Genomic DNA, 20,399 nt, shown 5'->3' on the forward strand with positions numbered 1-20,399 from the left:
ACTTCACGTTTCCCATAATAGATCTGTTTTGATCTTCAGTGTCTGTTGAAATATATTATTGCCTTTCTTTAAACCAATAACAGCATTGGTTTGACAGTTGGTGTATGCCCATTTAGTCAGTATGATATTATTCAAACACTAAATCAAAGGAAACAAGCATCTGATTATATGGTTGGTTGCCAAGGAAGAGGAGAAGGTATCTGGAAGCTGGCAAGCAATGTGCTGCATGTTTCTTCAGTGCCAGGAAAGAGGCAGGATTCAAGGGAGTACATTGCTCTTCAGAGCTCTCATTTCATCTCAATGAGACCCTGTGCTCAGACAAAATGGACAACTCCCCTTTTTAGCAGGGCTTCCTCTTCTCTATCAGACCTTATCTGGAGAGCCCAATCACAATATCCTCTACCTGAGGGATGTCACATAGTCCTTGGCCACATCACAGAGAGTCCCCCTTTCGCTGCCTTGAATGCAGCAATGCTTGCACACCTGGAGAGAGCAAGCAAAACTCAGAACCATAAGACACTGGCTGGAGGCCTTCTAACAGGAGTTATTAGAGCTTGTTTTACAAAGTGCCTGTATCTTTAGCGTGGCTGTTTGCTGATTTCCCTTAGAAATCATGGAAAGGAATATTAGGCGGAGCTGCAAATTTCTCATCTACAAAGAACCGAATGTGTTTAACACATCTAACTGCAGGACCAAAGTAAAATGGAAACACTCATCTGGAAAGACAAAGACACCCATGTTTGTCTTTGTTTCTAAGCCCTGTAGGGTTAGTGAGCATGTAGGCCCCAGCCTTGGGGTCTCACAAAAAATGATCTTTCCCATTCTGTATCCCTTTGATGGGTCCTGTGAATGCTCATCTGCAGCCAAAGGAAACCACACATCTGGCTTGTAAATCGCAACCAAGCCTTGCCGTCTGTATTGTTCTTTATTGGGTGTGTCCCCTCTGTGTTTTTCAGGTTAATGTCTGAATTATGTGATATCCTGACAAAAGCCTCCAGGGGCATCTAGTGATGGCACCAGGGGACCGCCAAGTCCCCATTGCTCTGCCTGCTTCCTGACATGCCCTTTCTGTCATTCTGGAGGCAGGTCATCCATTTTGTTTTGTTTTTTTTGTTTTTACCTTTTTTTTATTTGTTTCTTTTTTTTTTTTTATTTCACGTTTAGAAATTGGCCCCTGGTTACGGGAGTTCAGAGCCGAGAATGCTGTGGATTTCTCGAGGTTAACATTTGACCCAGGACAGAAAGAACTTGTCGTAGGAGCAAGGTGAGAGACGCTGCTTTCCCTCCACAGGCATTTCTGTTTTCACTGTGTATCTATGCGTGACACCTGCATTTCTTGGCTGAACTTAATGTTTATTGAAGAATGTAAGCTCATCCAAGGATGTAGTGCTATATACATTCCATGTGGTACTTGTCATGTGGTACATCCTCAGAGAGGGAGCAGATGTGCTCCTCTCTGCAAGCCTGGGTCAGCACCCCTCCCACCCAGCAGCAACTCTTCAGCTCTGAATTCATGAAATTGGCCAGCCCATTATGACAGAGGAGATTTCTAGCAGGGTTCTGGTCTTACTTTAAAGGAGATAAAGTTATGTTAGATATGAGAAAAAGTGAGACAGGAAGTAAATAAACTTGTCCAAAGCCAGGGGCCATGTGGGAGATGGGCCCCAGTTTCAAACCCAGGCAGTTAGATCCAATGAATCATGTTCTTGACTTATCTGCATGTTCGTCGGCCATAAAATTCTAGACACCACAGGCTTCCATGTGCTTCTCAACACCCTCCAATGCCACTTTGGTGACAGTGAATTGCCCATTGCCAGGAAGCTGAGAAACCAGGGGAAATATTGTCTGCTCACCCCAATGAGAGACAAAGAAGATTCCTGTGCAGAGTCAGCATCTGTGTACTTCTGGACATAGGAGCCCAACCCGCACACTTAAGAGCTCTCTACCTCATGCTCACTGGTATCTCCTCTGAACGTGTGTGCAATTTCTACATTCAGAAATGTGCCGTATGTAAATATGAATACTTCTGGAACTGGAGGAAGGCACCTGGAGCAACAGATTGTCACATTAGTTGCTTTTCTGTATGGTAAGACAGACCTGATGGAAGCTGAATTTATATTGCGCTGTGGGTTTTCTAGTTAATGGAAGTATGTCTCCTAGAGTCATCTTCTTTCAGATCCTATGGATATGAGGACTCTACACCGCAGCTCATCTATAGGCTCTGAGCAGCCCAGATGTATGCTCCTATGTTTTGGTAGTAGGGTATGTAACTGAGACTGTCAGTAAATGAGTAGAAGGTGGCCTGTGGTCACAGGTGGCACTTTGGAGGACTGTGAGGAGAGTGTGGGTATGAGACAGACAGATTCCTGGTGCCTTTTCCTTCTCTCGCTCCCATAGATAGAACAAGGGGAGTTCCTGATGCTAATCTCAGCCCACTCTTTAACTGAGAGTGTAGGCTATACATTACAAGGGTTTTAAGTTGACTTTGACCTCCTGGTGTCTAGACTTTTCCTTTCCTTTTGAAACCACAGTTAACAAAATTCTTGTTTTATGTAATGGCTGCTCTTGGGTGCACCATTGGATACCAGCCCAGTGTCTGCTTTGACTACCAGCATCTGCTTGGTGTCTCATGTCTCTCATAATTCCCCACATGGTCTAAGCCTATGGAATTATTTAAGCTTCCCATGGGTATTAAGTGTGTTTTCTTGCCTCTAGAATTTGGTTTGAATATTTCCAGAATATTGGCTACTCCTCAGTCAGCTCAAGCCGTTTTTTCTTCTTAGGAATATCTTTCTCTTAGGGAAGGGCCGTACCCAATATCCTCCACTGGTCTTGAACTTCCACATTACCTACTTTACATGGTTCCATGAGTACTCAAGGGTCTACTGTTACCACTGAACTGCTAACGATATTGTATTGTTTCTCGATAAGTGTCATCTTCTTCCTAGGTAATAGTTGCATCAAGCCTTTTCTTTGTTTGCTTGTTTGGTTCCCTGAAATGTAACACATTTCCTTCCTCCTTGTAGAAACCCAAAGATATAAGACTAGGTGACAAGCTTAACACTAAGGTTTGATTTGTTCCTTTATATATGTCTGGAAAAATATTAGAAAAACAGATTAAGAATGACCCCAGTTTTATTCCAGATAGTTACATATGGAACAAACATGAAAAAGTAAGTCTAAATATCTCAAGGCTTGCCTTTAACTCTGACCCAAGAAGAAAAGGCCCTTTCCAGAAAATCAGGAACAAATATGGCCCAAACAGTGTTGATCTTATACACATTGGTTAGCTTTCAAACTGTTTTAAAAGGCTTTCTATTAGCTTGACTGAAGAGTCTCCACCATCTCTGAGTGACTGGGAAATTTGGCATTTGGTTAAGACACCAGCTTCTCTTAAGGGATATTAAGAAGACACAGAGTAAACCACAGATTGTGACTGGATGTTTCCTGTGCATGCTCTGGGTACAGTAGCAGCTAGGGATGGTTCTCAGTGAAAAACCATCCTTGATCATCTTCATCTGAGCAGCTCTGCTGGTCTCTCTAGCATTGCTTTCCAATGGACCGGTGCCTGAGTCACCCTGGTAGGCAATGTTGTGTTGGTGTCCAGAATAAATACCACAAAGTACAGTATGTTCAGTGACACCTGAATTTCAGTAATCAAAGCGTGATATTTCATAGTAAGTATACTTTGGGAGGCTGGACACCCTAGGGACAATAATTTAGAACAATGTTTCATGCATTGTAGCTACTTGATAAATGAGAAAGAACCAAGAAACTAAGCTGGGTTTCCTAAACTCTATGACACTGAGCCTGCTTCTGAGCTTAATTTTCTTATCTTTAAAGTTGGTATGGTTATTATCATCCCTTCCAGCTGTTGTGAGGATTAATGAAATAGCCCATGATAAATTCTAACTATATTAACAAGCTCCCAGCAAGCCTGCAGTGTGAGGAAACCAAGCACTTTCCAGATGTATCCAAATTCATGCACATCAGCATTTCAGGCAGATAACCCCAAAGGAAAAAGGGAGAAATTTCATCAAGGAAATTTGTTGTGATTAGGCTCAGAATGTTTGAGAGGGAGTCTGACCACTTAAAAAACTTTAAAATTAGCCTAGCCCTCGGTTTCTTATTTGGGAAGGCCTGACCTAGCCAGACAAGTTTGGATAACGTGTGTTTTTCAGAAACCAGGAATGGTTGAAAAATCTGAGCTGTGGAAAATCGAATGGGTATCTTTATTTTGTTCCCCATTAGCACTAGATGCTGCTTCCCTTTGTAAAGATGATGCTCTATGTCAACGAGATTGAAGTCAGTTAAAGATGCTTAGCACTCCTTGATAAAATGAGCTTATCAGGTAGAAGAAATATAAGTCCTCAGGCACTCGGAGCTTGTGTAACAGCAGAACGTAGATGAATAGGAATCCGAGCAATTTTCAAAACGATTCATTCACTAATGATTTCCAAGGTGCACATTGACTTTCAAATGAATTTAAGTACATCAGTGTTCAAATTCTGCCTCACCTTGCTTCTTTACCGTTTAATAATGCCCACCTTTGTAACTATTATACTTGGCCATCTTTCCTTTAAGGGAATGTGGAAAATGCTGTAAGACATTAGGAAATCAACACTTGCCAAGCATGGCCACTATTCACCTTCTCATTATTTGCATCTGGTATTTGACTTCCATGTGTTTTTATTCTTAGGGGAATATGTGTCTCCTGAGTGTAGATTTCTTGTCACTAAACCTACCAAAGTTCAATTTCATGGAATGAAAGAAGAAAGGAAAATCAGAGCCAAAGAATATGCAATGGCTTGTGGTGTTTGTGCGCTTAATCCTGAAAGATTGGCAGTAATACTTCACAAGCTACAAGGCTCAGTTCTTCTGTAGATAGATTTGTAGCAGCAGATGTAAGAGAGGCTGATAACATTTATATTTTGCAAATGAGTTCTTCTTGTGCTTTGGATCCAGTCTTAAGGGGTGGTAAGCAATGATCTCTAGACACAGGTTTCTGTGTGATGCGTTGAATTTGAAGGGTGATTGTCTACAACGGTTGACTTGACGAACACAGCATGATGTGCAGTACCAGTTGCAAGTCAGCTACACTTAATAGTGCAAAATGCTGAGCTCTTGTCATGAAAGAATGCATCATCAAAGCTCCTGTAGGGTCCTTGCCAGTGAACAATAAAGGCCATGAAGTTTCCTCTGTGGCTGTTTGGACACTTCTTCCAGATGGCTTTCTAAATGAAAACATTGTTTCACCTGTATCTCCTTGTAAGATGTAATTCCTTTAAATTCTGTTTGTTTCATAGGCTATCAATTATTTACTTTCTATATTTGACATCTCACACTTTTATTCTTCTAAAGTCTCCAATGTAATATAGACATATTCAGTGATGGGTATATTTTTACATGTACTATTTTAGAATAGACCCTGACGTAAACCAACCTTCATCCACAGTCCAGCTGACTCAACTATCTGTTATGTAACGTGGTAGAATTGAGACCCAGAAGCCAGTGGATCAGATAATAACTGTGATTGATCACAAATTTGATGATTTGTTTTCTGAAAACACTTGGGCTTTATTCATCCAGAATTCTATCAGGAAACAGGAATGCTATGGCTATACAGAATAGACAGATGCTGGGTCTGGGTAAGTCTCCTTACACACATGATTTGATGTGAGGACAACCAATAGTGCCACACCTTACACTGATCTGTGTGGATCAGCCCATAGTGTACTTTGTACACCAACCTGGTGCCAGGACCACTCATACTATGGGTACATACATACTGCGCACTTGATCATTCCAACCCATACCTCAGAGACATGCATTAAAGTCTCTAAATCACCTTTCTAATCAATAGCCATTCTTCTAGACAGCTGAACATGTCTATATTCCTACACAGAAAAGATTATAGAATTGCAATCAGCATAGCCTTTTGTTTTGTTCTGTTTTTTAATAGAAAAAAATTAAAAGACTTCAATTCACTTGAAAACCTAAGTGCTCCTAAGGAAGAGGTTAGTTTTCTTTAGAAATTACAGTGAGCTGATCGGTTGAATAATTTCAGTGTATTTTCTTAACCATTTGTTTCCTTTATGTTCAGAATTAACACAGAAGGAAAGAGTCACAAACTTTCCCTCTGGCCAAATTTACTTTATGTATTCAGAACTGCTAAAAATTGTAAACACACTAAAGTTCTATGTTTACAGAGCACCTTCACTGATTCATATTCTGGGTAACACAGGCCACCAGCAATTTAGTTCTTTAATGTTTGTGTCTGAGAGATGAAAAGGGACATATTTATAAGATGTTCTTCTAAGCAATAAAACAATGTATACAGTTGGTTGAACCATGTACTCCTAGACTGTGGTTACCTGGCAGTTTCTAGTAGGAGAAGCAGGTTCTTTTGATGGTTTGTCTTAAACTGATTTTAGCTTTTCCCATAGGATGCCAGGGTACTGGAGCTGCTTGTCCCTAATAACCTCCCAATGAATTATTTTAAGATAGCATGTGTTCTCATAAGACTACGCCAAATGACAAGGCAGGCTCTGTTTAATTAAAATGAGGGCTGTTTTTTCCCTTCTTCACAAAACAAATACTCTATGACTTCTCATGAAGGTATGTCAGGGGGAGGCTGTTTTAGATCCAGGTAAGGTTAACTTTTCCAAAATTGCCTAGTGCCATTCTCTGTTGTTGTTTTTTTTTTCCAGATAGCTATGATCCTTGTTTTTGCTTTAAAATTTTACCCAAGATTTAACCTGCTGGAAGTATTTTATCATTCAAATCAAACACAGAAATGCTTATAGGATCAACAGTTCAGCTTTCAGCAGACATGTCTCTTCCTGAGTTTGAAGGATGAATTTTAGTCTAGCTTATAAAATTTGAAGTAACACATGCCAAGGAATGAAATCAGTGATTAGGAGTGAATTCAGGAAGTAGTGGCCTCACCATGCAAAGCAACCCAAAGGGGTGGCCATAAGGATGCTGTGTTCTCATTAATTCTGACTTGGAGAAGCAGGTGGAGATGAGGGACAGATGCTGCTGCTGATTCCTTGTCCTTTCTGTTATCTGACCTCACCTGAACCTTTACTTTGGGACTTAATTACATTTTCTTTTCCTTTCTTTTCTTCCTTGGGGCTGGTGTCTCCTGAATACTGGCACTTAACATTCTTTGCTTCATTAGCATGGCTCAAGGTGAGCCATCATTTTATTTTAGGTTAAAACAATACTGGATCTGTCTCCCTCAGCTATCTGCAGGAACTCAGTTCATGAGCCAAGGTCTGAAGTCATATCTGGGCGGTCTTAGTGAGATGTAGTTATCTAAATAATATCTTCTGTCTAGGGAGTGTGCTCTCTTGGATTGTGACCAAATTCTCTCAGTCTTTGGTTACACTTTCCTGCTGAGTGTTAAAAACCATACAGTTAGTCAAAACTAATATATATTTGTACTGCCCAGGCTACTTGAGGATTTAATCCTCAGGCGTGACTTGAGCTTGAGATAAGTGGAATAATTAATTCTTTGTACCAGGGGCCTACATCTGCCTTCTTGAGTCAACTATTACTACACAGGCACCGCCTCCTCATTGCAGCCTGTGACTGTGATTAAGTTGTTGTAAATATGATAGACATTGAGTGCCAGGAGAACTCTCTTCTGAGCCAGTTCTGTGTGGGGCTTATCAGAGTTTATTAACTTATATATTTCCTTCTTACTATCCTTAATTTACTGACAATTAATTAGGTGAGTTACTAGTTGCTACGGTATGCTGTGAAATATGTTAGGTATTGGTGAACTGAAGCATGTTCAGCTCCAAGTACAAGAGTCGGTTGACCGTGGCCTTTGAATTCTTTTTCTGTCTTTTGCAAATAAAGTTTTGTTGAGACACAGTCTTGTGTCTTTATTTGCACCTTGATTTCAGAGAGTTTGGAGCTATAACCACAAAGTTGAGTATATATAGCATGAGCCATGAAGGTGCAATATTTTCTACTATGGATTATGGGAGATTCCTGACTTTTGGTTTAGCAAGAGTGATAAGGGAGCTAGTGATTTCTTTGTGAACAGCTTTAGTAACCCTGAGGACAATTACAATAAACAGATTTGATGGTACTCAGGGAAAGGAAGGCTGGACTGAGAAGGCTCCCATCCAGGTGGGCCTTGGACATGCTTTGATTACCAGTAGACAGTTCTCACAGAAGAACTACAGGATTTCTGAGTCTGGGAAGGAAGAAGTTGGCATGTGAGTGCCCATAGGTGATTCATAAAGGAAGGTTTTTATGGGTGGGGACCGTGGATCAAAGACAGGGCTGGGAATTAGACTTCTAATGTAGGGATTGGCAACCTTTCCTCAGGCTAGTGGCTCTTACCTAGTCCTTGTAGACTGTGGAAGTATTTCCAGACTTACTGTTTGGTTCATTCGGATCCCGTGCTGTGTGGCAATGGGGAAGAGCTGCTGACAGCAAAGCGATGCCCCAGATTCTCACACCTGAGGGCTTATGTGCTCACACATGCACAAGGGGATGATGCTACTGCACATTGTTAGGAAAGACCCTGATGGGCTTGTGGTCACATAAGAAAGAACTTGGAGAGGAAACAGGTACAGACATATTTCTAGAATTGGGCTTGACAATGATTGATGACAAAAAAGGTGTCTGAGGGCGAGGGTCCAAGGAGACTTCACTGGGATTCTGTGGGAATACACATGTAGGCGAATGAGCAATGAGTCTTGTTACTTAAATCTAAGGACTAAAGCTCATGTTTCAATAACTGAACAGAGCCCAGAAAATTATTTTACATGTAAATAATTAAAGTGACAAATGCTCCTAGGAAATCACAGGTTAAAGGAGACAGAAATACTCAGTTGGAATTGTTTTTGAGTTGCTGAGTTTCTCTGTTGACTAGAAAATAGGAAATAACAAATCATACATATATGAGATGCATGAAAGAAGCCATGTGTATCCAGTCAGCATGTGGTCATCCAACCTTCAAAGATCTGCAAGTTGTATTAAACAAGTAAGGAAGGTAAAATGATTAGAGTGGTTGTTAATGGTGTTGACTTATAAGTTTTGTTCAATGTATTTTTCCCAGAAAAGCTTTCTCTGATTTTTCTCTCAATCTGTGAGGTTTGCTAATAATACTGGATTCTTTTATGGAAGCATTAAAAATCTGCCTTCATCACTTCCTTCTAGCTAAATCAAAAGCTGGCCCTCTATTTCTGAGGCCTTTTATTGTTATTTTAAAAGAAATATTCTTATGGATTTGTGTCACTTTGTTCTGATTCTTTTTTGCTGTTTTTGGAATGGTATTGCTCTGTTCCCCAGGTTGGTCTCAGACTCACTTGGCAAGCCTGTCTTGGGCTTCTATGTGCTGGGACTCCATGTGTGCACCACAAGACCGTATTTCCCTTTGTCTTATCATACCATCGGGGTAGGTGGTCTTATGCATGCTGGAAAGTGGTCCAACACTGAGTTGTCTTTCCATCGTCTGGTTCCATTTTCAGTTGGAGGGACTGAGCCTAGTACCTTGTTTTCATGGCAAGCAAGTGCTCTACCTCTGAGTCATGTCCACTTATACCTAAGGAGCCTGTCATTTAAATATGTCAGTGTGATAGTTACATGATTGGGCAGAAGTTTTATTTCTGAAGTATATTTCTAGTATGTGACACTTTTAAGGGTTAAAATGAAATACCCTTTTGTAGATAGAAAATTAAGTGATCCAATATGATACAAGGGTACTAGTGAGAGTACTAGTCATAGAGAACAGAATATAAATACACAGGATCAGAACTACTTAAAAACCTTCTAGTAACAATAACTGATTCAATGCATATTTTCAAATATTTTATTTAAGATAAGTTTTAAAATATTTTATTATTCTGGGAGCGTATAAGTTTGTTCACAAGTACAATGCTCACAAGGACAGAAGAGGCTGTCATATCCCACAGAGCTGGCACTACAGGGAGTTGTAAATCTCTTGCCATAGGTAATTGGTCCCTGAAAGAACAGGCTGAGGACGTAACACTGAGTCATATTTTAAAAATATATTATCAGAAACCTCTCAGAATTAAAAATCCACAATGTAAATATTATCAATTGAAAAACACCATCATTGTACTTGAACCATCTGTCCCTGTCGGAGGAGCTGATGCTTGTACCAGACTCATGAAAGTAGAGGTGGACGTTGCCCTTAGCAGTCAGCATGACCGCTGGTAGGTGGCTCATGGTCCAGTGCGTGGTCACATCCCCATGCACGTATGAGCAGTGCTGATTCTTGTCACGGCTGCTATTGATGGCAACTAAACAAAGGCCACCAAGGGGAGAGATAGACTGGGTGAGGAGCAGAGGCGGGAGGAAGCGGAACACACATGATGGCGGTCATCAGCATATATTGTATAACTGCAGGGATCTAACAAAGAACGAAAAATATCACTTAAAACTTATATATAATTAAGTTTAACTTGTTAAACACCTGTGAGAAAGCACAAGGAAGAAATGTTTTCTAGAATAATTTTGATCACACACAAAGATACAGATGTTTTAGAATAGACGTAGGGTTGGTAAACATAGAGTTAGAAAGGGTCATTCTAAAGAAGTTGAAGACCTGTATCATGAAGTACCATTCAAATTCCGTACATGTGTTAAAATGCCTGATCTCTTAAGGATTTATACTTAATGTTTTTATGGAAAATTTTACGATTTGTATTGTATATCTATCATCTTTCCAGCTGATTCACATATTTAAACTTTGAAATCTATTAATGTAACTGAAAACTCGCTTATCTTGTCAAATACCCTTGTGTCAAGCCGCGTGCTGTGGGGTATTGACAGCCATGCTGAAGGAAATGTGCTGTTGCCAAAGCAGGAAGAATGATCTTCATTTGGATACAGGCCAGGCACAGTTCTCAGTTAGCAGAACCTTCCCAGACTTACTTGTCTTGTGATAATTCATAGGAAATATAATTTGTCTTCAAATTGTTTCAGGACCAACTTGAGACTAAGCTTTTGTTAAATAGCAGAAGTTTCTTGTCTCCATTATTAACATGTTTCCTATGTATGTATGTATGTATGTATGTATGTATGTATGTATGTATGTATCTATGTATGTATGTATTTGTGTATGTATGTATGTATGTATCTATGTATGTATCTATGCGTTTGCATCTCAGGCCCCATTTCTCTCAGGGTATAACCATGGCTTTTCCCCTTAAACATTGCCTTCTCACTTACAAGCACACCTGTGCTGTAACACCTTAAATAAGTATGTAGACTTTTCCCTTTGCTTTTATAATCATACTCATCAGAGGCCAATTGAGTTATTCTAAAAGAATGTCATCTTAAAACACCCGTGTCTTTCATAACTAATGGTGGTCACAGTTACATTTTATGGTGTCTCTAGATGAAATGAACTTTTTAGTTAATATGCCTTTGATGGTCTAACCTTTTCTTTAACACCCTCTGGGCTGCAGCACTTTACAGGATGACAGCATTCAGCTTCCTCTGGTAAGGATTGCACTGTTGCCCCAGAGACTGGATTGTTATGTTTTGTGATTTGTTGCTAATGTGCCACTGGGGGATGAGATGCGACCCAGTGATAGGTCTTCTGTCCTAGAGTCATTAAGATCTAAACTCTGAGACAGAGAAAACCTATTTGGACATTTAGAGGGGGAAAGGATAAACAGGCTTTAACATTGTCATTTGGCATCTGCCAAAGGCAATGGCATTGTGATTTGAATTAGTCATCTGCATCTGTGGACTCCTCCAATAACATTACTCATAAAAGTAATCTGGTTTATTGCATTTGGATGTGTATTGTCTAATTTTATTCCAAGACCTTGGGAACAAATGTCTAATTTTACTCCAGAAATACTAAGGAGAAACAAATCCATATTTTTTATCTAGTTTAGCCATAAAACCAAACCAAGTTTACCCCTTAGCAAACTGCTACTTCTTATTTCCATAATGGGAAGAAAATATGAAAACAGAAAAGTTCCTTTAAATTGTGTCACCATACAGAGAACAATCTAACATCTTAATCTTTTGTACCAAGGCCTCTTTCCCTTGAAGAATGACTATGGCCCTCATTACTACCTGTTTACATCTAGAGGTGTTATGAAGATTAATGGAAATACTTAACGCTTTGAGCTTCTCCCAAATTGCCCCATTAGAGAAACAGACGCTAAGAGCAACATTTGGTTAGCATCTCTGGTTGGCTGCGAGCCCAAATCATTACTCTTTCATGTTGGAAAGGGTGGTGGCCTTTCTCCTGGACCTCACATATATTGTTTTCCCACCTCTGTGCTTACACAATTGCAAGATAAAGTGCTTGCTTCTTCTGCAGTGCCCTGGAGAACAGCCATTTGCTGGGGACATAGATCTTACTTTGTGGTGTGAGCGGCCCAACATCTGGGAGTATCAATTTTTTATTCCTTTTAGAAGATTTTCTTTCTTTTTGTAACCTTTAACTTCATAGGTCACTGACCCAAACTGTAATACATCAACTTGTCTTGAGAGATTTAAGGGCCTTCTTGTTGCCTCGCAGGATTGGAATTTTTGTGCAGCCAAAGTCGTCTTAGGTATAAGCTTGGAAAAAAGAGGTTTGAAAAAGAGGTTAGAGGTGTTTCTTTGGATCCTTTGGTCCAGTGGAGGGGAGGGATTAAAAGAATCCCATCAGCATTTCACTTGGGATTTTATCTGGGGGAATAATCTTGAAATAGGTGGGCACTGTTGAGGCGGTGCCACAATGTGCAATGTTACACATTTGCAGAACACAAAGAAATATCAGAGAGCATTTGTGAGATCACCTTGGTTTTCTGCAATGCATTATTTATTAAACAAACATTTAAAAGTCACTTCTACACTGGGTCCTTTAAAACAAAAACAAAAACAAGCAAACAAAACCCACAAAACAGAGCAAAAAATCAATGGCTTAGAGAGATGCAACCAACCAACTTGAAAACGAATGTTTAGGTAGACACTGTTAATTCATAAGGCTATTCATGGTTCGGGTGACTTGAGCTTCAAACTGCCCATGTTCTTTGTTTTATCAAGACAATGGCTTATATTGGTTTTTCAATACCACATGCTCAGCCCCAAAAGCATACACATAAGTAACATAATACAGACCGAACAGATTATATTTAGGGATAGGCACATAAGTATGGAAAAGTTAGTGAATTGATGCAAAAGACTTGAAAGAGAAACAGTTTGGGGGTGAGTGAGGACAAGGGGAAGAGATGACTTAATTACATTATACTTTCAAAAATAAAAAAAATAGACTATGGGTTATAAATATTGTCTTCGAATATTGTACTTATTAACTGGACTTACTCAAATCAAGATATTATTCTCTGTTTTGTGGGATGAAGTTGTAATCATACCTGAGAAGATGATTTTGAAATGTTAGTTGAGGGAAATATAAACATTTAAACTGATTTCCAAAAGTTCCTAAAATTCACCTTGACATGTTTGTTTTTTTAAATTAAAATTTATTTTATATTAATTTTTTAAATGGCTGTTGGTTACCTTCCCATTGCTGTAACAAACTTTTTGAAATCATCAATAGTGTAAGGATAAGTCTTTTTTGGCTTACAACTTTAAGAACTTTCATATGTGTCCATCTGCCCCTCCCCCCATTTTTATTCTTGGTGGAGAGCTTGGTGGACAAGGCTTGGGCACCTTATGTAGACTGGGCACAGAGACAGGTGAAGCTGCCCAGGGTTCAGTATCTTCAACGGCGACTTAACTTTTTACTTCGAGGCTATGTTCCCTAACAGTTCTATCTCAAATGTTATCCCCTTTCTTGGTTTCCCCTCTGGAAAACCCCCTATCCCATCCTCCCTCCCCTGCTTCCGTGAGGTTGCTCTCCCACCCACCTACCCACTCACCCACTCCTGCCTTCCTGCCCTAGCATGGGCATCGAGCCTTGGCAGGACCAAGGGCTTTTCCTCCTATTGATGGCTAACAAGGCCATCCTCTGCTACTTATATGCTGGAGCCATGGGTAACCTCCCTGTGTACTTTTTGGTTGGTGTTTTAGTCCCTGGGAGCTCTGGGCGGTCTGGAGAGTTGATATTGTTGTTCTTTCCATGGGGTTGCAAACCCTTCAGCTCCTTAAGTTCTTTCTCTAACTCCTCTATTGGGGGGCCCTGTGCTCAGTCCAGTGGTTAGCTGCAAGCATTCATCTCTACATTTGTCAGACTCTGGCAGAGCCTCTCAGGAGACAGCTATATCCTTCTCCTGTCAACAAGCGTGTCTGTCTTAACATCTGCAGTAGTTCTGGGTTTGGTTGCTGCACATAGGATGGATCCCTAGGTGGGGAAGTCTCTGGATGGCCTTTCATTCAGTCTCTGTTCCACACTTTGTCTCCATATTTCCTCCCTCGAGTGATTTGTCCTCCCTTCTAAGAAGGACTGGAACATCCACACTTTGGTCTTCCTTGGTCTTGAGGTGCATGCAGTCTGTGAAACCTGCTTTCTTAATGGGGAAATCTATGTCTCAGTCATACCACAGTCACAGAAGTGAAGATGTGAAGAGGCAATGGGAGCTTGTGTCCATCTCTCATCAGTGCATTGCATAGTCCACAGCGTTCTCACAGCTCTCAAACACACATCTCCTGACAAGTCAGTTCCCCCTGCTCTCTGGTTCTGCGTGTTGTGTTACCCATACTAGTACAAGGATGATAACCCCCACATCATCACCTGGTTTCACCTCCGTTCTCAGCATGTTCACGGATGCTTTGATTTCGGGGCACTACTGAAGGTAACATGATCTCTGTTTGTATTTTGCAGAAACTATCTCTTCAGACTAGAGCTTGAGGACCTGTCTCTCATCCAGGTAGGTGCGGTTCATTTTGTTGAAGCTTTCATTTTTCACCTCAAGGATCTGAAGGCAGTTGTGCAGAAAGCTGTTAATCGGGGTGAGCAGGGTGCATTTCCTCTGTGGTCAAGACTCCTGGACTCTTAGCTGCCTTATTTGATGTGAGTCACCACCTTCTTTAATTCCCAATTAGCCATTTCCTCCTGCATATGGTCACTTCATTCCCTGGGTATCAGGTGGTGACAATATGAAGGACATGGGTTAAATGCCCCGTCAAGCAGAGAGAAAATGTTAGCCTCTGAAAATGAGTTTATTTTCATTGCCATGTGCAGACTGGGTTTGATATCCTTGTCTGAATGCTTACTGTGGTGCCCGATCTGGTCCCCTCAGCTTCTTTGCTTCCTCTGGTCTTTCTGAAGGTACGCCAGGCAGGGTCTTCTCGAATGGATGATGAGAGCAGTACCAACATCTCCCCTACCCCTGTTCCCAAGCTCTTCCAGCAGACTGTTAGGATCCTTCGGCTTTAGATAGCTTAGAAAACAGTCTTGAAACAATTTTAATAATACCCCAGTGTCCTGGGCTCTAAGAAGTGACTGGGGAGAAGTTGATCTTTTCTGTCTAGAATGTTGGTGCTTGTAAACATTAGAAAACATTAGAAGCAGAATTTAATATCAGGTCCTTTTATTCCCCCCTTGCCAGTGTCTTAAAATCAAACAACTCCACAATCAGCAAATATTGCTATTCTTGCCTCTTCGCTGGTCATCAGACTCAAGCCTTATTAATACTTACCGGTTCCTTCATTGGCAAAATGGCCACAACCTACCTAATCCATGCACTATCTGTGTAAGAATGAGCAAAGTCATTCAGAGGAGATGAGGCATAGCTATTGCTCGACAGATGTGTTTTGCTTCTGCTTAAGCCGTGATAGTGAATAAATACTTTGAAAATAAATAGTTTTTTTCTCATACTGGACAAGAAATAACTTGAATGCTGCAGTTTAGTGTTTAGCTGAAGTCGTCAGCTAAGCTAACTGGTTGTTAAAATTGAGAATTTATTAATAGGCAGTCAGAGTAATCAGCAAGCTACAGGTACCACCCCTCTTAGGTTAAACAGAAGAATGTGGAATCATAGACTGGATAATGTCACTTATATTTAGATCTAAAAATGAAGAGTCCAAAGAAGCAGAAAATTGATAGAGTGGTGACTACTGAAGGCTTAGAAACACTTCGAGCTTAGAAAGGCCTTGGCCAAAGTTTGCACCCTTCCAGTTAGACGTCAGGAGTAATTCGAAGAGATGATTATAGGGCTTGATAACTACCATTACAATACCTATGCTGTGAACGTTTATATTGTTGAAAGCAGGCTTTAAATTTTCTTTCCACAGAATCATAATAAATGTCTTAGGTAATATACAGATTATGATGCTTGAAGCTATTTTACTGTGTAGACACAAATAATGAAATCATCTTATGTTAAAATATATATGCAACCTGATTATAACTGAAAACCAAGCAGCAGTTTAAGAGTTTCAACACGATGGTAAAAATTATCATAAATAATGTTATAGAATGTAGGCCATTCGATATAGAGTCTGTTCATTTCTATTCTCTCTCACGGTATCATGTTGTATATAGGATGTCATCTGTGAAATGGGCTGTGACCCAGAGATAGCTCAATAAGACCTGTGTTCAATCCCAGAACCAATGTGATGAGGCATCTGTGGAGGTGTGCGCCTATAATCTCAATGTGAGGAAACTGGACCTCTGGGCCTCGTCTTACTGCTAGCCTACTTACTGAATTCAAGGGCTGTAAGACCTTGCACCAAACTGGATTTTTGGTGGCTTCGTACATGCAGGAATGCATGGAATCTCACAGAATTTTGTATCCACACAAATATCAATATGTACAGATTCCCTCACACAGGTACAGAGTGAGCCTGTAAGTGTGCACAGAGGTACCTGTGCAGAAAAAGAAAAGCTATTTATTCAGTTATTCTTGTTCTAGCTTTCTGGGTTTAGAGGTTCGAGAAGTGTTAAATTACAGGAAAGTGAGCACAACTTACAAAAACAGACATCTCTCCTGTGGGAAGCCAGTGTTTCTTAGAGAAATGATGGTTCTGGGAAGGGAGAGGTTAGTATGAGATTAGACTGAAGGAGTTTTAGAAAAGGAAGAGTGCCTCAAAGATGTGATGGGATGCATGGACTAAGAAGCCATCTTGGTAATGGGCTCACTGCTTGAAGTGAAGAAATTGATTGCCAAGAAACAGTAAAAGACGCAGATTATTGAACATTGAATCAAATAAGAACTCTTGAGCATATGTTAACATTAAATTAGAAAAAATTAACAAGGCAAAAAAAGCCAACTAAAATATTGAAGGAAAAATCTAATAGAAAATTAGGATTTGGAAACAGTCACACTATAAATGGAACCATGTAAACATGATTTTTGGGTGGCAAATTTATCTTACAAGTTTGATGACAACCGGGATATTGACAATCTCATGGTACCTATCTACCTAATAGTTACTAATTGCACTTGGAAAACTAGTACCTTGTCAGTGAAGAACCCTTTTATGAATCTATAACCAAGCAGTGTAACATGACTTCAGTAGCAATGGATCAAATGTCTGTGATTAGTTGTACTGAGGATACAGCAGGGTTTCCATGACAACCCACCAAAACTTATAACCAATCTCATTGTAAGGAAATGTTGCAGTAAATAAAATAATTAGGTAACCTTTTATCCCGCACTAGTGCCAGTGAGCCGCATGGCCCTGCAGGGTTTCTTTCTCTCAGCAGCTCCGCACTGCTCCCAAGTACTCGCAGACCCAGGCTTCCGTTGACCCAGGGGGTCTACTCTGCCACCCATGGCTGCTTCTGACCCAGTGGTCCAGCGTGCTATTTTCAATCATTTCCCGTGGAGCCTGGTACACACACACACACCGATTCCATGTTGAGCTTGTGTGTCCTGTCTTTTCGGCCACTTAAGTCGCCACATGACACCAAATACTCATAACAACCTGTATTTATGTGCGGAGAATATCTCCATCCGCCGCCATGTTGGCGTCCAGCTCCTTCCCCTTCTGCCTCTTTCTCTGGCTCTCTTGATTCTTTTTCTATCTCCTTCTCTCCAGCCATACCAGAACTTTGGCCCCGCCCCACTCTCTACCATCCAATCATATATCGCCTTGACCTATCTAGTGCCAGTCCTCACCTGCAGATAGACACCAGCCTACAAGAAAACATCACTCTAGTCCAGGTAAACATCTTAAAAAAAAAAAAAAAAAAAAAAAAAAAAAAAAAGACTGACCTTTCAAATATTGGGATGTGTGTGAAAAGAGGACTACTTTATCCAGAAAGAGATCACATTAACATGTCTCTTAAGTGTGATACTTAGTCCAAATTGATTCTTAAAACAAGCTTTTTCATGCTGCAAGTGACACGTTGAGACAGCTCAAAAATTTAAAGGTCAGTAGATGAGATAAAAACCGTGTGTCTTATAAATATACAAATATTAATTCCTTGATGTGTACAAATATAACAATAAGTGTGATGGAAGAGAATGCCCTCTTTCTCTGGAAAAGGATAGCAAACTGTGCAGGCTGCTATGGTTTGAATACCCAGTGTCCCCGGCCCCAATAATTGGCTTCTGTATCTCTACACTTGTTCTTAGCTTGTGGTACTGTGTGGGAAAGCTGTAGAATATTTGGAGTGCTGTCTTATGGAGGAAGCTGGCAGAAGTGCCAGGCTAGAGGTGAGGGTGGAGCTGGTTCTTTATGAGCCAGTTCCACTTTCTGTTCACTTTTTGCTTCTTGACTGTGGGCGCAGCATGGCTAGCTGAACTCCTGGCCCTGCTGGAGAGGCTTCCCTGCCATGATCCATGAGCAATCCGTCATCCATGACCAAATGAAATGTAGCTGACAGGAGGGGAGAAAGGGCAGTGTGTTCATAAGCGACTCATGAGCAGCTTACATTGTAAGCTGTGTGTGTGTGTGTGTTGTTGTTGTTGTTGTTGTTGCTACATACATTAATGAGGAAATCAGAATAAATATTACAAATACTCTTAACATTTCTTGACTTTATATCATAAATGCAGAAAGCTCCAGGTATGTGACTGCTGTTAGGCTGTGAATAGGAGTGTTGCTGGGGCAAGGAGATACTAATTGCCTTTCCAGCCATCACATCTTCTTGCCAGGACTGCCTCTGACAAGGTCACTTGTAGGTCACCGACAGCAGTGCACAGCCTTACTGAAAAAGTCAAGTATGTCAGTCTGGCTACCCAGCGCACCTCAGTCTGCTCTCATATGGTGACACCCGAATGATGGTTTTCAATACGACTCTGATGACAGGAGCCAAACGTCATCCTCACCCCACAGCGCTGACTGGCCACCTGAGGCAGGGGAGCTCTTCTCTTTTGTGCCTGTTTCTATGTCTGTAGGATTATAGCTTTTGGCTTACTTAGTGTTAAAAAAGATAAAGCTGAATTCTTTCCAAAACTATTTGTTTCTCATGTGTCCCTAGGAAACAGACCTTGTTGGTTTCTATGAATATTTTATTTTTATTTAAATTATTTCTTCCAAGGGTGAAAAAAAAATAAAAATGGCACTGGTTGGCACTTTCAAACAAAGGACTGCATTGTTCTTATAAATGGGGCATCTGGGAGGACTGAAGACAGCACTGGCCTTAAAGACACTTGCTGCTCAACCCAATACCCAATGCTTGATCTTGGGAATCACATGGAAAGCATACATACGTGCACGCATACACACACACACACACACACACACACACACACACACACACATACACACACACACACACAGGATTCGGGAAGAGAGAGAGAGAGGGAGACTTGGACACATACACTACTCACACACATTCATATTCATATGTTTACACAGACAATCATACATACTCATATACACATAGACACACACACTAATATATATCCTCACACACAGATATGTTTACACATACAATCACACATACTCATATACATACATAGACACACACACTAACATACATCCTCACACACAGATACAGCCTCACACATTCAAGGCAGTCATACAAACACACAAACACAGTCAGATACACACATATACACACTCTCATATACAGACCCACTCACATATACACAGTGACCCACTCACAGACACACACATACACAGACACACACAGAGACACAGACAGACATAGGTGAGAAAGATAGTAGGAAATACAGTGACATACAGTTTTAGATAATTCTATATTATCTGCTATTCTCAATGGAAAACAATAAGAACCTATGGACCAAGGAGGTGCATGTTACTGTAGCCCAATGCTGCCAATCTAGCCTGGGATCATTACTCGTCTGTTCATGTTACTATAGCCCAATGCTGCCAATCTAGCCTGGGATCATTACTCGTCTGAATTCGTTGTGTAGCTATGAAGGCGTGCACAGTTTTGTTTCTAGCCTGCTTCGACTCAACCACCATGTTTAGGTACTCAGCACTGCTGTTGGACAGGGCAGTGTGCTGAGAAGTTAGATGTTTATAACTTCTGTTATTTTACACGAAGATTGTTTCCTCCTAGAGATTTGTAGACCCCGTTTATT

At 40.6% G+C, this 20,399-nt stretch overlaps 1 protein-coding gene across 1 annotated transcript in view; it reads left to right on the plus strand.

The window, feature by feature from the left end:
* SEMA5A (semaphorin 5A) overlaps positions 1 to 20,399 on the plus strand; it is a 402,276-nt gene that overhangs the window by 189,137 nt on the left and 192,740 nt on the right. Inside the window, exons 4-5 of the mRNA XM_080933845.1 lie at positions 1,165 to 1,264; positions 14,780 to 14,825. Of these exons, the coding sequence (XP_080789971.1) occupies positions 1,165 to 1,264; positions 14,780 to 14,825 (146 nt within the window). The remainder of the gene's footprint in view (positions 1 to 1,164; positions 1,265 to 14,779; positions 14,826 to 20,399) is intronic.

Source organism: Micromys minutus (genome assembly GCF_963924665.1).
Source record: "Micromys minutus genome assembly, chromosome: 20".
Classification (NCBI taxonomy): domain Eukaryota; kingdom Metazoa; phylum Chordata; class Mammalia; order Rodentia; family Muridae; genus Micromys; species Micromys minutus.